General features: G+C 46.0%; 1 protein-coding gene across 1 annotated transcript; it reads right to left on the bottom strand.

Annotated features, from left to right (window-relative positions):
* Positions 1-1842: 1842 nt before the first annotated feature.
* On the bottom strand, positions 1843-14728 carry mcm3ap (minichromosome maintenance complex component 3 associated protein). The gene is made up of 28 exons (XM_015974810.3): positions 12913-14728; positions 12414-12661; positions 12072-12153; positions 11800-11953; positions 11521-11714; positions 11305-11444; positions 9836-10033; positions 9461-9729; positions 9050-9212; positions 8745-8902; positions 8400-8623; positions 8124-8329; positions 7947-8047; positions 7740-7871; positions 7536-7649; positions 7233-7385; positions 6955-7152; positions 6814-6882; positions 6604-6738; positions 6372-6516; positions 5860-6121; positions 5649-5746; positions 4997-5387; positions 4650-4922; positions 4435-4567; positions 3451-3636; positions 2573-2723; positions 1843-2235 (listed from the first exon to the last, which is right to left on the bottom strand). The coding sequence occupies exons 1-28, from the start codon at positions 14498-14500 to the stop codon at positions 2068-2070; spliced, it is 6333 nt and encodes a 2110-aa protein (XP_015830296.3). The 5' UTR covers positions 14501-14728; the 3' UTR covers positions 1843-2067.
* Positions 14729-14802: the final 74 nt, after the last annotated feature.

Raw genomic sequence — 14802 nt, 5'->3', positions numbered from 1 at the left:
AGTTTAAAAACCAGTTTTTAAACTTTTCAAAAATAAAGATTTAGATTTTTTTTTAAACAAAAGGTTTACATTTTGGTCAAGGTCAGTTTTATTTATGTAGCACATTTACTGTTGCTCAAGCAACCCAAAGTGCTGTGCAGTGCCCAAAATGCCACATAAAACTCACCCAAAAATGAAACACATTAAAAAGATAAGAAGTAGACAACAAAAATAATTAAACCATGAATAAAATGACTAGTTTAGAGTAAAACAATAACTAAAAGATCAAAGAATAAAACCATCATAAAACTAGATAAAAAGTAAAAGAATAACTGCACAGATCAACCAATATTAAAAAGAAGGTCAAAGAAATGTGTTAAACAACAAAGCCTAGGGGCAGCTACTGAAAAAGCTCCATCTCTTTGGGTATCACACCTGTACTGGCGTGATACACCTGTACTGGCGCAGCTCCATTGGCTACACGTAAACTTCAGAGTGAAGTTTAAAATTCTGATCTTTGTTTTTAAGGTTCTGAATGGTCTGGCACCGGATTACCTGTCCGACCTTGTGGCTCGTTATGTGCCAAACCGGGCATTGAGATCTGCCGATTGCTTGCTGCTTCACATTCCCACCATGAAATACAAAACGCAGGGGCAGCGTGCTTTTGTCTACGCTGCTCCGTCCCTCTGGGCTGGCACCACCCCTTCCCCGTTACAAGTCACTGCTTAAGGCCCACTTATACAACCAGGCATTTTTAAACCCTTGACTTTTATTAATTATTTTTATTATGTATTCTTTTATTGACTGTGATTTAACTGATTTGATGTGTACTTTTATTATTGTGTTTTTGGTTTTATGTTGTGTTTTACTTTTCATCTGTACAGCACTTTAGTTTGCTGCCATGCCGTTTTTAAAAGTGCTTTATAAATAAAGTTGGTATGATATGGTAGGGTCTTTAGACAAGACCTTGGGATCAGAACAGGGACTAGGAGCTAGATCTCAAATTTCTGACAGGAGTGTACATGGTCAGTCGATCGTCTATGTAGGGTGGGGCTAGGCCTTGGAGAGACAAACAGCAGTACTTTAAACTGGTTGTTGTAACGTAGGGGAAGCTAGTGAAGGGAACCTATGGGGTGCCATTTGTAAAGTCAAACAGTCATAATCTAACAGCAATATTTTTGGTTATTTAGCATATCACAAGAGAAAAAATTGTGAGTTCACGTTTTTGAAGTCATATTTTCACCATGTTATTCATACATTTATAAATGTTAAAGTTTCCAAATACATATTTAGTTAGCAAGCTAAATATTTAATTTGTAGTTAAATATTTATTTTGCAAACTAAATATTTAGGTCTGCTCCAAATATTTAGTTTGTAAAATAAATATTTAATTCACTAACTAAATATTTAATTTACTAATTAAATATTTATTTTGGAACTAAATATTTAATTTGTAAATTAAATATTTATTTTCCGAAATAAATATTTAGATCCCAGCTAAATATTTATTTTGGAGCTAAACATTTAGTTTGCAAAATCAGTATTTGAGAAATAAATATTTAAGTCTGACCCAAAAATATAAAATATAGTGTGGAGCTAAATAACATTGTGGAAAATAAATATTTAGCTGGTACTTAAACATTTAGCTAATAGGCAGATTCGCTTGCCAATAAGCGGAAGTTGGTTACCAAAATAAATGCTGGATCTCGCTAACTTCTTTCTAAACTCTTGCTACGAACCAGAACTTGTTTTATCTCCGGTTCTATTCTTCTGAACATGTCCGACGTGTTGGGAGTTCAGGAAGCGCTCCTTTAGAAAAGTTCTTTAAAAAATGTGTTAACTGGGATTTAATAAAAAACAAACTAGAGTTTTATTTTTAATTCAGCATCTTTAAAACTCGAGACAAAAAGTTTTAAATGAAAAGACAAAATTTTCCTGTAAAACCAGAACTTTCTCATATTGGTACAAACATTTAACATCCACACACACAGTCTGATGAGAAAGTCCTTCTTTAAAGGCAGAGAAGTTTCGTTGTTGTTTAGAATATGTGTGGGACTGCAGGGCTGAATAAAAACCACAGGAGTCCCATCAGTCATGCACGATGCTCAGAAGACCTCTCAGCTTCCTTCTGCAGGCCAGCTCTTCCTCTTGACTCGAGGACATCTGTCTCTCCAGATCCTTCAGTCTCCATGTCAGAGACACGGGACGAGTCCCGGACCAAGTTGCTCCATCCAAATGCTCATTACGCTCTGACCTCTGGGGACAAAAATAAAAGAAGTGTTGCCCATGTAACTTCTGATCCAGCCAGCTTCGCTCTTGTGATCTTTTCATTTGGTCTGACTGGCACAAAACCAACTTTCAGTCCATTTCTCGTACCAGAACCCGGATCATCCTAAGAGCTATTAGCTAAAAACTTTTCACTGTGTACATTTTGCTCTGTAAGACAACTGGACTGATTGTTGTGATTCAGTGTGACGTTGCCTACATCATCAAGGTTTTACAGGAACAAAGTATTACCCACCTCGAATTTATTCTACGCCTGATCTATTCTGATTACTTAATAATTAACCCTGTCCAGGCAGTGTTGGGATACCTGAGTGAGAGCAGCCGGTCCAGTCTTGCCTGTGGGCGTACACCTTATGGTTGCCGGTGTGGACAGCAGGATGGAGGACGGAATGAAAAGCGGCGTGGACAGATGATCCAACGGCTCGCCAGTCACCCACTGCTGCAGCTTCTCCATGCTCCTGCAGAGAGGAAGTTTAGTGTATCTGACCCGCTGATTGTGAGGAGACAAATACTGAAAACATGTAGACATCTTTCTGAAGACATGAGAAGTTGGAGCTAAAATATTTCCTGTAAATGATTAAAAATTTTTACACATCAGAAATTTAGGGGTCCAGTTTTAATTTGGTTCTTTACGGTTCTAAAAATGGCGCTGAAACAAAGCCAAAGACACCAGAGCAACATTCCCAACATCCGTGTTGATAACTGCGGTGAGCTGACCAAACACCTGCAGGGTCATCTGGATCTGAACCGGACTCCTTTAATCGCTCACGGTGTGATTGGCTGTTGTGTTGTAGCAGCTTTGGCGGTTGTAGGGCTCTAGAAGATGCTATAGGAATACATTTATCATAAAAGGGTTCCTTCTAGGGGCCAAATTGGCCCACAGATGTTTTAAGGTGAATATTTTATTTATAGAGCACCACGTTCTTACCAAGGAGGTGGCTTTTCATCACCTCAGATTCATTCCTGCCCCTGCTGGGCTCTGCCTATTCTTGTGCCAAGATTTAAATTGGAAATAGTTTTATTTATGTAAAAGAAATCATTTGCCTTCAATGTTCTTCTTGGTATTAAATGTATAAAATGAGAAAAAGAAACAAGCTGGTAAACACCCAGAAGGATAAACAAGTTCATAAACTTCTTCTGTTGTGTCTGTGAATCAGAAGTCCAGCAGCAGAGCTGCAGCGGTACCTCCTGCTCTCGGCCCGTTCACGCTCCATGTTCTGAAGGACTTTGTGAGCCAGCTGCTCTTCTGTTGTGGGGGTGTGTGTGATGTCCAGAGGAGTGGGGGATGACTCCGCAGGCTCCACCAAACTGTGGAACAACCTCTGTCTGAGAGTCGGACCAGCCGGCGGAGCATGGGCAGCTTCAGCATCCCTGAAAGAGGCAGGCAGAGATCAAGATGACACCAACACACTCATACTGAGCAACATGTCTAAATTAATTCATAAACAATCGTTTACTGGAAGGAATCTTATAGAATTAGACAAACAACAGATTTAGTGTTTTTCTTTCCTTTTATTTTCCACCGTCCTCCCACCAACACCCAGAAACCTGACAAACCTTCAGTTTGCTTCTTGGTTTCATATTTTAACACTGTGTGGAGCTACGACAGTGAAGATGACCACTAACATTTAACTCTCCGGAGATTGGCACTTATCTCCCACTTTAACTTGTCAAAAACAAACGTGTCCAAGAGAGCAGTGGAAATAATTCAGACGTCATCGTCTCTAATCTCCTCCTCGCTGTCGAACACTGATAGTGATGGAGGTTCTAAAAACTAACAATATTCATGTTGAAAGAACATCTTGACCATGCTGAAGAGCATTTCTGTGTAAAAGTTCATTCTTATCTCGCTTCCCGAACAGCCTCTGTTCACAGAAATAAAGTCTATGCCCTTCAGGACCGACTAGCTAACAGCTCGTCTGGGTGAAGAACCAGTGAGTTGCTGCCGTCTTAAAACTGCTCCAGTTTCCTAAGTTTCACAGAAGTTTATGTTACATTATTTTAGGAACTTTTACACCTCGCTCTGACTAGCCGTTAGCTCATCAGTCCTGAAGACAGGCTGTTCAGGAAGCTATCAACGGGCTGAGATGGGAATTATTTCAGGTTCCTTGCAGTAAAACAAAGTTCTGATTTTGACTTTTCAAAACTCTCCAGGATCAGTAATCGTACCCATGCCTCTGCCTCTGCTTCTCCTCCATGTGTGTTTGCTCAACGGCCCGTGTCCACCCCTCAGGTGGTTGGAAACCTTCTAGTGAACCTTCAGGAAAGTAAACCAGGATCTCTCCATCATCTGTCACAGCATCTTGAAGAGGGACAAAAAGCAAAGTTGAGGTGTTTTGAGTGTGAAGCCAGTAAGAAGCAGAACATGAATGAATGAAGCTGACCTTCACAGACCGGTGGTCCTGGCAGCAGCCAGTCCTTCAGTTTATGGTCTACAAAGACCAACACCACATCATCCCATGGAACCTGGCTGAAAGCATCGTAGTCGGCATTTCCACACCTTCCCTTGGTTTTGGAGGCTTGGGCTCGCTGAGCCTTTACTCTGACTCGTTCAAACAGGTTCATCAGGTGTGACACGAGGACAGGCTGACTACGACGGGACGTGGTGATTTTAGAGGCGTAACAAAAGATGGAGGAGCACAGATCCGACCACATGTCTGGATTGAAAGAGTGGGTCACAAATAAATATCTTTCTCTCCTCTTTAATCCAAGCTCTATCTGAGGCACTAACCTGTTGCTGGAAGCTCCTCCCACTCAGGTAACTGCAAGCTGAGGATGGCTTCACGCAGCCAGGCCAGGTGTTGAACAGAATTCCAGCCCAGGTGAGGCACAAACTCCCTGGTTTCAGGCAGACTGAACTCAGCGGGAGGCCATGACAGTCTGCAGAGATCCTGGGAGGCCACGGTATTAGCGACGTGATCCAGGACGGCGTTGTACAGCTGGATGACGGGCGCCGGCTCCTGGAGCAGAAGCTGTGCAGCGGCTCGGTTCTGACGGTTGGCGTAAACTCTGGGACAGAACTCACGACTCAAACTGGCCTCGATCAGCTGCGCCAGGGTTTGACAACGGAGCGGGAAGTGTGGTGGAGCACGAGGCAGCAACCAGCGTACAGCCTGGGTTAGCTGGAGACGGGGAGGACAAAAGGTCAAAGGTCAGAGAGAACAGCTGAAAGTACATAAACACGGAAAAGACAAGTTAATCCCATGATTCAATTTTTTGAGAACTTTTATTTGGTCTTCTGCTTCCACAACCTTCATCCAGAACCGTTTCAAAGTTAGAAAACGGACTAAACTCGTTTCTCTAAACACAACAAAGAATCAAAAGAATAAAACCATTACAGCTGCCAACATGTGTTCAAGGCTGGTGCCGGGTTTTATCGGTACCTGTTTGGATCCCTGCAGATCATTTGTTGTCTCTGGTATGAAGAACAGCATGTACTCCGATATTAGCTCCTCTTTAACCAGCGTGCGTAGCTTCAAGGCTAAGAGATCAGAGGAACCGTTCACACCAAAGGAAAACAGATTCGTGCTGATTCACAGCACAGAAATATCCACCATTACAAGTTAAAATTGTTTTCCAGCAGTAGTTCAGTACCTTCCTCCAGGTCGGGAGCTACACTGGCATCTTGGCAGCCCGGTACCAGAAGCACCAGAGGCAGAGGACAGAACCAGCTGCTGGCTTGCTGCAGCTGTTTAAGCTGAAGCAAAGCAGACAGCAGAGGAACATCCCGGTCCTCCTGACCCACTTCCACTACCGGCTGAGCGGGAAGCAGCATGATGATGGCTTTTGTGCCCTGAAGCTCAGGGAACTCCTCCAATCTGGACAAGCCGGGTTCGGACAGCGGACCTCGACACGCCTGAAAGACGTAACATGAACCTGCTCAGGAGGTGCAGCTTCACACACACCCAAAGAACAACTTTAAACAACAAGTAAACACATTTCTTTAAATAATTCACAGAAACAAAAAGTAACACGATAAAGATGCATGTTGGACTGAAACAACAAAGCTCCCAGGCCTGAAATTGAACACGTTTTACCTCCAGCCTGCATCAGCAGCACAGAGCCTCCGGACAAACTCACACTCAGGCCCCGACGGCGAATCCTACCTTCAATGTGATGTGGACTTTATGAGTTCTCTGTCCATTCTCCTGCAGTGTGTTGGAGACACAAAGTGTCCTCATGGTGCCGTCCCGCGGCTCCTCCAAGCCTCCATCTCCTCCGAGTTTCACCTCCATCCAGTCTGATAGAACCCTGGAAGAACACAGCCAACACCAGCCCGACATGTCGGAGGAAACGTGAGGTTGGACCCATGCAGTAAAACATCTGGTGTCTTCTCACCTGTCGGCCAGGCTGGCTACACTTTCATCATCGCTAGGCAGGAGGACCAGAGCTTTCCAGAAGATGCGATCAGGTGGGTTTGGGATATTTTCTGTCACAAGTGCTGGCAGATCAAGTGGTTCCCACACTGCCTCTCTGAGGAAATCATCACAGACTCGTCAAACTGCGGTTTCCTGGCAAAGCCTCTAACCCAGTGGACTCAGGACTTACTCCAGCAGCTGCTGATAGAAGGAGTGGACTCTCATCTGATGCATTGCTCCTTCTCTCATCCTCAACAACCTGAAAAAGGTAGAAAATGTTTCACGGCTTGTCAAGATCCGTAAACTAGAAAGAAATAAGAGGCGAACGTACCTGGTGCTGGACACTGCCAACACGCCAGCGTTTCCCAGTCGGACCAGACCTTGAGCCAGATCCTGTATGGAGGGCTGAGCAGGAGCGCTGGGAACCAGGGCCTTCAGTTTAAAACGGGGATCAACGCAGCAAGGAGCTGCAGGGAACTCTCTCATCTGTCTCTTCAGCTGGCGGCGAACGGTAACCACATCACGCCACCTGGTGCAAAGCCAGACCACTCAGCTTACCACGTCTAGGTCAAATATAGCTGTCCAGGGGTTCGTTCTGCAGATTTTAACCTTTTGATGTATTTGTGGATACGTTCCAGCTCAGCTTCGAGGAAGTCTTCAGCCAGCAGAGAAATGGCTGTAGCCAACGTCTCCTCCATTAGACTGCAGCAGACCTGCTCAGAGCACTGAGCCAAACGTTCCGCTTCCTCGTTCACCGCCTCCCTGATAATAAAAAGTTCAGATCAGCGTTCTGGTTCAGGCATAAATATTTAAAATCCTTCTGTTAAAGAGAAACCCACAAAAGTCACGGAAATATCCCAAAACTAAGGAAAGTGTGATTAAGTAAAGAAGAGCATCAAGCAAAGCTTTTACTGGATCTGAGACGCTGCGGACTGCTGTATGGTCTCATCCAGCACTTCATGGATGATCTGTGTGCAGAGCCAACAGCTGAACTGAGCCAGAAATGCCTCGTGCTCCTGCCTCCTCCTACAGAAGAATAAACACAACAGCGTTTATTGATCCTGCAGAAGTTGGTTTCATCTTAAGCTCGTCAGAAAAGGCGTTTTCTACACCAACCTTGCCACTTCAAGTCTGCGTTTCTCCTCAACGACACGCTCTTGTTCCATTTTGATCTCGTTGGACGATATGTCCTGCAACATCTGTCCCAGCACCTCCCTCACCAGAGCCTCCACCTGCACGCTGCTCTCCCTGCAGAAGCAGAAGGTAAAATCATCCAAGATGTCTTCATGGCCTCCAATGCAGCGCGAGCGGATGTGAGCTTACGAGAGAGCCTCTGTGACGTAGCTTGCTCCAGCATCAGCTACAGCTTTCACCTCTGCTTCAACCACTTCGTCTAGAACAGAGTCCATCGCTGCCACCATGTCCTGAAGAGGACAGAAACGTGAGCAGAATGCAAACAAACAAGTTCAGAGCAGAAAGCAGCTTGGCGATGCCTCCCACCTCGTCGCTGTACAGCGGCTGAGGAGGTTTGGGTGGGGGCGATGGAGGTTCGACAGGCTCATGCTGGAACTGCGAGGCCTCAGGGTGATACGGTTGTCTTGGTTCATCTGGAACAGCGGGAAGCGGCTCAAACACTGCAGAAACATCTGGACCAAGCTGAGTGGACAGATCAACAGCTGGTAGGGCTGGAGCGTCCGCGCTGCTGCCTGAAACAAAAACGGGTTTGGTTAACGGCTTTACCGACACAAGAAGCAGAAATCTGGTAAACCATCACACCTTTAATGTAGCTGGATGTGGACTCAGTCAGCTTCCCATCTCCACTGTATTTATTCTGAGAGTCAAAGCTACAGATGGGGGTGTGCTGCGGGGGGTTGGGGAGGGGGCCTCCATTCACCACCTGTCCAGTTAATACCGTCTTCTTAGAGAGAATGACCTCTGACATCTTCTGAGACCGGGGCAGTTCTGGCTCCTGAAAAGCTATCCGGCTCAGTTCCACCATCCTGCACAGTTTAAACTATGTTATTTTGCCTTTTTTAAATCCAAACATGTATTTTATGGGTCAATGTGTCAAAACGGTGGAGAAATCTTTATGGCATTTAGTTCAGCAGCAACGAGCTTTACCCGTCGTTGACCACGAGCCCGTACTGCTGCACGAAGTCGGTCCCTTCAGTTGCATCTCGGAACATCAACATCCGGACAACATCCTCTATCGGGAATGCGGTAGATCGAGGACCCACAGTGTGAGCCATGTTCAGGGCCTTCAGTGCCTTCGCTCTGACCTACACACACACACACACACACACACACACACACACACACACACACACACACACACACACACACACACACACACACACACACAAGATGGAGCGTTTAACACCAACAACATTCAGACACCAGAAAGAAAAGAGCTGAAGCTTTCTCACCTGGCTGAAGTATCTGTGCAGGAGGCAGCTGGAGAGATAAGAAGCTCTCTTCACCAGCTTGAAGAAGCGAACAAAGTTGTTGCTGTTGACGGCAGCGAACGCTTGAACTGCAAACGTCACCTCCGGTGAGTTTCGCACCTCCCCTCGGAACTGCTGCACCTCTCTGCAGAGATGAAGGGTTTTAATCACAGACACAGTCCGTAATAAACGCTGTCAACTAAAATCAGGATTCATTTCTTGATGTTTTCCTTCCAAGCAGAAAGATTTTCTTGTAATCTTGATGAATAATTCTCCACTTTCAGACAGGGGCGCCTCCAGAAAACTTTGATGGGGTGGCCGGATGGGGTCAAACAAATGTTTGGGGTGGCACACCAAACTGAACCTTGTGGTAACTCTGCCATGAGAAGCTACCTGAGGACGTCTCCATCGTTGAGCCTCAGCAGAACGCTGTACTGGCGGAACTCGGCCTCTTGGGGGCAGAAGATCTGCTCAGCTGCCAGGTCATGGTACATTTCTTTGAGACTCTGCAGGCACTTCGTCATGTTCTCATTGTTGATTTTAGCATCAAAAGACAACATGGGCTGCTCACAGAGCTGGTGGGCGCAGTGCACGTGGAAGCGTGTGCACTTCTCTATCAGTGACACCGTTTGGGGACAACAGAGACGCTGCTGGGTGATGTCCTGAAGGTGCAACACAAGAATCAGACTGAAACATGCACCTGTGAGGCCACGCTGGGAAAAACACACAATGGTTGTAAGAAGGAAGAGATTCGTTTGTCATCCTTACCTTGCGAATCCCTCGTGTTCTATTCCACACAAAGTCATACCAGTCACGGTAGTTGTTCTGCACCTCATCCATGATCTGAGTCACCAGGTAGTCCATGGTCATGCTCAGCACAGGCAGGGGACGCAGCTCGTGCGGGAGGGGCTCCTCTTGGTCTGCCGAGGAGCGACTGTACTCCTTTATAGCAGTGGCGTGATCCACCTGGTGGAGGCAGGAGAGTTTGGGTCTCTAGACACAACCGTTGCTGTCCATATGCATCTGTGCACTTAGACCTTCAATGTACCGTCCAAGGAATAACAGAAACCTTAAGAAGCACATGTACATGTTCCCCAGTTCAATTGTAGGAGAGATTTCCATATTTAGCCTCTACAGAACAGAAAAGCTTTAAAACATTCAAAGGGTTTGGCATCAAGTCTCGGTGTCTTTGATGTTAGAACGTCTTCATAAGGGAGAAAAAACTGTTGCTTTCAAGCCTCATTTCCACAGAGCGGTTTGGCGTGGAACGGGGCGGATCGGCTCGCTAATTCATCTGTCCCCATTGTAAACCGGTCCAGAAAACCCAACCCAACTGAACCGGGCAAGTCACGGCTTTTTGGGCCCCCTTCTGTTGAAGGTCCAGACACTTCTGAAGCGGCCCGGTTAGGGCGACGCAACAACACAGTCCACTGACTAGGGGACAGAAATACGTCACTACATGCAACAAGCAAACTAACGGAGTGCTGTTGTTTGTATTTTCCATAGTTGTACATAAATGTGAAAAACTGCCTGCAAGTAGCAGCAAATTTTGGTCATCGCCATATCTCCATACATTCCTCGCCATCACTGTGAGAGTTCACTCATGAGGAGCTAGAGGGATCGCCAAGTTATTTTTCTCAGCGGATGGCAGCCGAAGGATCCGAGCGGGTGTGACAACGGTGTCGGGCCAAGCTGAAGAAAATAAAACCCAACATCGAAAAGTTACGAACCGAAACAGCCAAAGTGGAAATACACAAAGGTGCTGGATGCTATTTATAGCCACAGAAGGCAAACCGAGGCAGCCAGGCAGACCTGGACTCAGCATTCTGGAGTCACTTGGGGAGTCTGTCGGTTTGTCTTCATCTCAGCAGATGCTCAGCAGCACAAATACACAGAATAGTTGCATATGTTCTTTGTGAAATCACTCACGACAGTTCGTTTAACCCCGCCTGCCAACACGAGAGCCCAAACTGCAAAAGAAACGCTCTCCTGAAACTGCAGACCTATACCAGTACACGCTGGTCCACAATAACCTGTTCTGCTCTGTTGCCAAACCCTGCAGATGGATCTGAGGCTCAACGGTTTTTATGTTGCAGCCTGACATGCAGGAACGAAGGGCTAAATATAAGTACAGCCGATGGAGCACAGCAGATGTGCTTCGGCTTGGTATGAAGAAGTCGAACGTGCCTCAGCTCTGTCAGATTTGCAGTTGATAAAATAAAAATTGAAATGATTACCATTTCTGTTTCTGGGATGACCTCGAACACACTCAGCTGGTTCCGGGTTTCCCTCATGTACCGTTCCTTCTCTGGACACATGTCGGGACATGTCCCCACAAAGACTTTTGACAAATCCAGATCTGTGCGCTTGGGCCGAACTGTGAAGACACAGACGTGACTGAATTTTGTCCTGTTTCCAAATGGCACCGAGATTACACAAGAGCCCAGCCTCACCTTGACGGAGGATCTTGTCTCTTTGCTCCAGGAGACGATACTTGTCCTCAGCGGTCTCAGCCGTCTGACCGAGGAGGTGAACAAGAGACGAAGGCACGGGACAGCCTGAGCTTTGGGACTCAGAAGTGCTGTCCTTCGGTGGCTCTGTGTCAAACTGCAGGAGCTTGACTGGATAAGGTTTCTTCTTTGGAGAGCTGGAATGGAAACAAAAAGCCTCAACAGTGCAGGAGCAATCTCATTAAACGATGAAACCATACCGAAAGCTTTAAGCTGAAGTACCTGTGACGGAGCACGATGGAGCCGCTAAGGGCGGGGGGCATCAGTGTGGGCTTCCTGAGTGGGGAAGAAGCAGCCTTGGACTCCATGACTTCCTGATTAATCGCTTCAGCTTCTTTCTGTCCTCCATCAGGTGTTCTCCCGGTTTCATCCGGACCTGATCCAGCAGAACAAACCTCAGATGAACAGAAACTAAACGTGGGAGTGTCTAGACTTTAACTGGACCATTGCAGCATCTGGTTGCTAAAACTTAAAAATAGATGTGTCACATTTACTTTGCTTCTTTTTTTGCCACAGGAGCAGCAGCTCGTGTCGGTGCAGCATTTTTCCTTTCTTCTTTGCTTTCACCGCTGTAGTCTGACAGGAAAGTCAACAAAGAAAACCAAACGTATAGAATTCAGTTACACCACAGATGCATGTCATCATCTCAAGTATGTTGGAAAAGCAGCAGCAACACAAAGTCTTTTAAGATCAAGCAGACCAAATCAGCACAGATCCAACAGAGCCTTCAAATTTAAAACAGGAGTGAAGAGAAACCAAACTACAGCCTGAAAGACACCGCAGAACTTAAACTAGAAGGAAATCTTGCATTTTTGCATTAAGTAAAATCAACTTACATGATCATCAAAGTGAACTATTGCCACATCTTTAGCAGGTCGACAGAAGATCCTACAGACTTTCCCAAAACGACTAAAATGCTTCTCAAGCACGTCCTTTTTGTTGAGAGCCCGAGGCACGTTTCTGCACATGATGGAGGTGAAGTCATGTGGGGACATGCCGCTCAGGCTGTCCAGACTGTCCCTGCGTGGACCGCAGGTCACAGGGGTCAGCGCCTCGGATTCTGCACTCCGAGTTACGCTTGAATCTAGAGGTTAACAGCATGACATGAAAAAGTCTTCTGAGTCAAAACTGACTTTTTAAAATTGTGTCTTCATGCAACTTTGATGTGGAGCGCAAGAAAAAACAAGTTTTGTTTTTATTTTTAAAAAACAAGTATTACTTATTCAGATCATTGCTGGTGTTTAATGTGAAACTCTGTGACATAAAGAATCAAACAATAAAATATTCATCTGAACCCAAACCTCCTTTCATGTTGAAATGATCTGCAAGTCTCACCTGAAGCTTCAGCCTTTTCCACGGCATCTCTCAGTAACGTCTGTTTCATGGGAGGTGCCGCAGGTTGCCCAACACCTCGAGTTTCTTCACCCTCTTCGTTTGGTGCCAGCTTCTGGGTCTCCTTCGTGGTGTCCCGTTTTACTACGTTTGCTTGATCTCCACAGATGCTTTTGAGCGCTCTACTGAACAGGCCTCCGGGATGGCCACGGGACCGGATCAGAGGCCTCTTTGAGGGATGCCGTGGTGAATCTCTTTCAGATGAGGCGTCGTCTTCTGCTGATGGCTTCTCTACAGCCAAGCTCGAGACCATTGCATCATCTTTCCTCTTGGGGGCCTTGCCAAGTCGAGCAAAAATGTTTCCCTCCTCTTTACCAATAAAGTTGCTTTCTTTGTTATCTGAGCTACTCTCAACTTTAGCTGTGTTGTCTCGAAAGGTTGGAGGTTGACCAAAACTCGTTGCTCCTAAGAAAGGTGCGGGCTGAGCCTGGAGGGTTTTGGCTGTGAAGCTGAAGGACGATGGGGTCGTGGGTTCTGCAGTGGAAGATGAAGTGTTTGAGCTGGATGGGGAAGCTGGCTGGGAGAAGACAAATGAAGGAGAGTTGGTTGCACCAGTGCTAGTGGTCATTGTTTGTGGGTTGTTTAGAGAGGAAACAGACGGCGCTGCAGGCTGTGTGAATCTGAAGCCCAGAGGTCCAGACTTGGCCCCAGCCAACACAGGAAAGCCACGGGAATTGGTCTTGGACCCACTGCCACCAAAAGATGAGTTGGACATTGTAGTAATTGGAAGGTTAGCTGATTCTGGGCTAGCACTGAAGATGGGTTTAAAAACAGCCTCGTTGGCTGGCTTAAAACAGAACTCAGACAATCCATGTTTTCTGCTTTGGGTCACATTCTGAGAACCTCCAAAAACAGTGGTGGAGGACGGCTGTCCAAATGGAAGTTGTCCAAAATTAACGGTGGAGCTGGCAGATGTCTGAGAGTCCCCGTAAGTCGGTGGAGGCTTACCAAACCCTGAAGCTGGTCCAAATGCAGAAGGCAGTCCAAAGACAGGTGTCTGCCCAAAAGGATTCTGGTTCGGCCCACTAGCCTGTCCAAAAGTTTTAGTCTGGTTCTGTCCACCAGTCTGTCCAAAAGCTGGAGTCTGGTTCTGTCCACTGGTTTGTCCAAAAGCTGGAGTCTGGTTCTGTCCACTGGTTTGTCCAAAAGCTGGAGTCTGGTTCTGTCCACTGGTTTGTCCAAAAGCTGGAGTCTGGTTCTGTCCGGCCTGTCCAAAAGTTGAAATTGGATTCGGACCACTGGTCTGTCCAAACGCCAGTGCTGTGCTGCTAACAAACCCAGAGCCTCCCTTTCCGAGAGGCGGTTGTCCAAACGCTGGAGCCGTGCTCATCGTGGGCTGTCCGAATATGGAACCACTCTGTGCTGCAGGCGGGTTCGTCTGTCCGAAAGCAGGTTGTTGAAAAAAGCCAAAATTCTGGCTCGGAGTTTCGGAACTCTGAGGTCCAAACGTCTGAAACAGGCTGGGCTTCGTGGAGCTGTTTGGGGCTTGGAAAGCTCCGCGGGGACTACCGAACGGGTTGGACTGATTCATGACGCGTATATTTGAGTAGATCTACAAAATATTGTTAGTTGAAACAAAATGTATCAAAATATCTAAAGCTTGTAGCAAGATTTTAAGTTAAAACATTAATATGAGTAATTCTGCTTTAGCGTCGGCTAACAAGTATAAACGAAGAAGTCAGTTTTCCACTTTTTGAGTTATTATTCTCTAAGATATTGAAAAATATCCATTTCAGCGCTCAAACCTCAACTTTCAAATCCATAGTCATCATATATAAATATATATGTCCAACTCGACTTGTTTTCTTTTGGATTGTTCGGTTACCCTTTCGC

Source organism: Nothobranchius furzeri, chromosome 7 (assembly GCF_043380555.1).
Source record: "Nothobranchius furzeri strain GRZ-AD chromosome 7, NfurGRZ-RIMD1, whole genome shotgun sequence".
NCBI classification, from domain to species: Eukaryota; Metazoa; Chordata; class Actinopteri; order Cyprinodontiformes; family Nothobranchiidae; genus Nothobranchius; species Nothobranchius furzeri.
The sequence above is the reverse complement of the archived record's forward strand: the minus strand, read 5'-3'. Positions and strand labels throughout refer to the sequence as shown.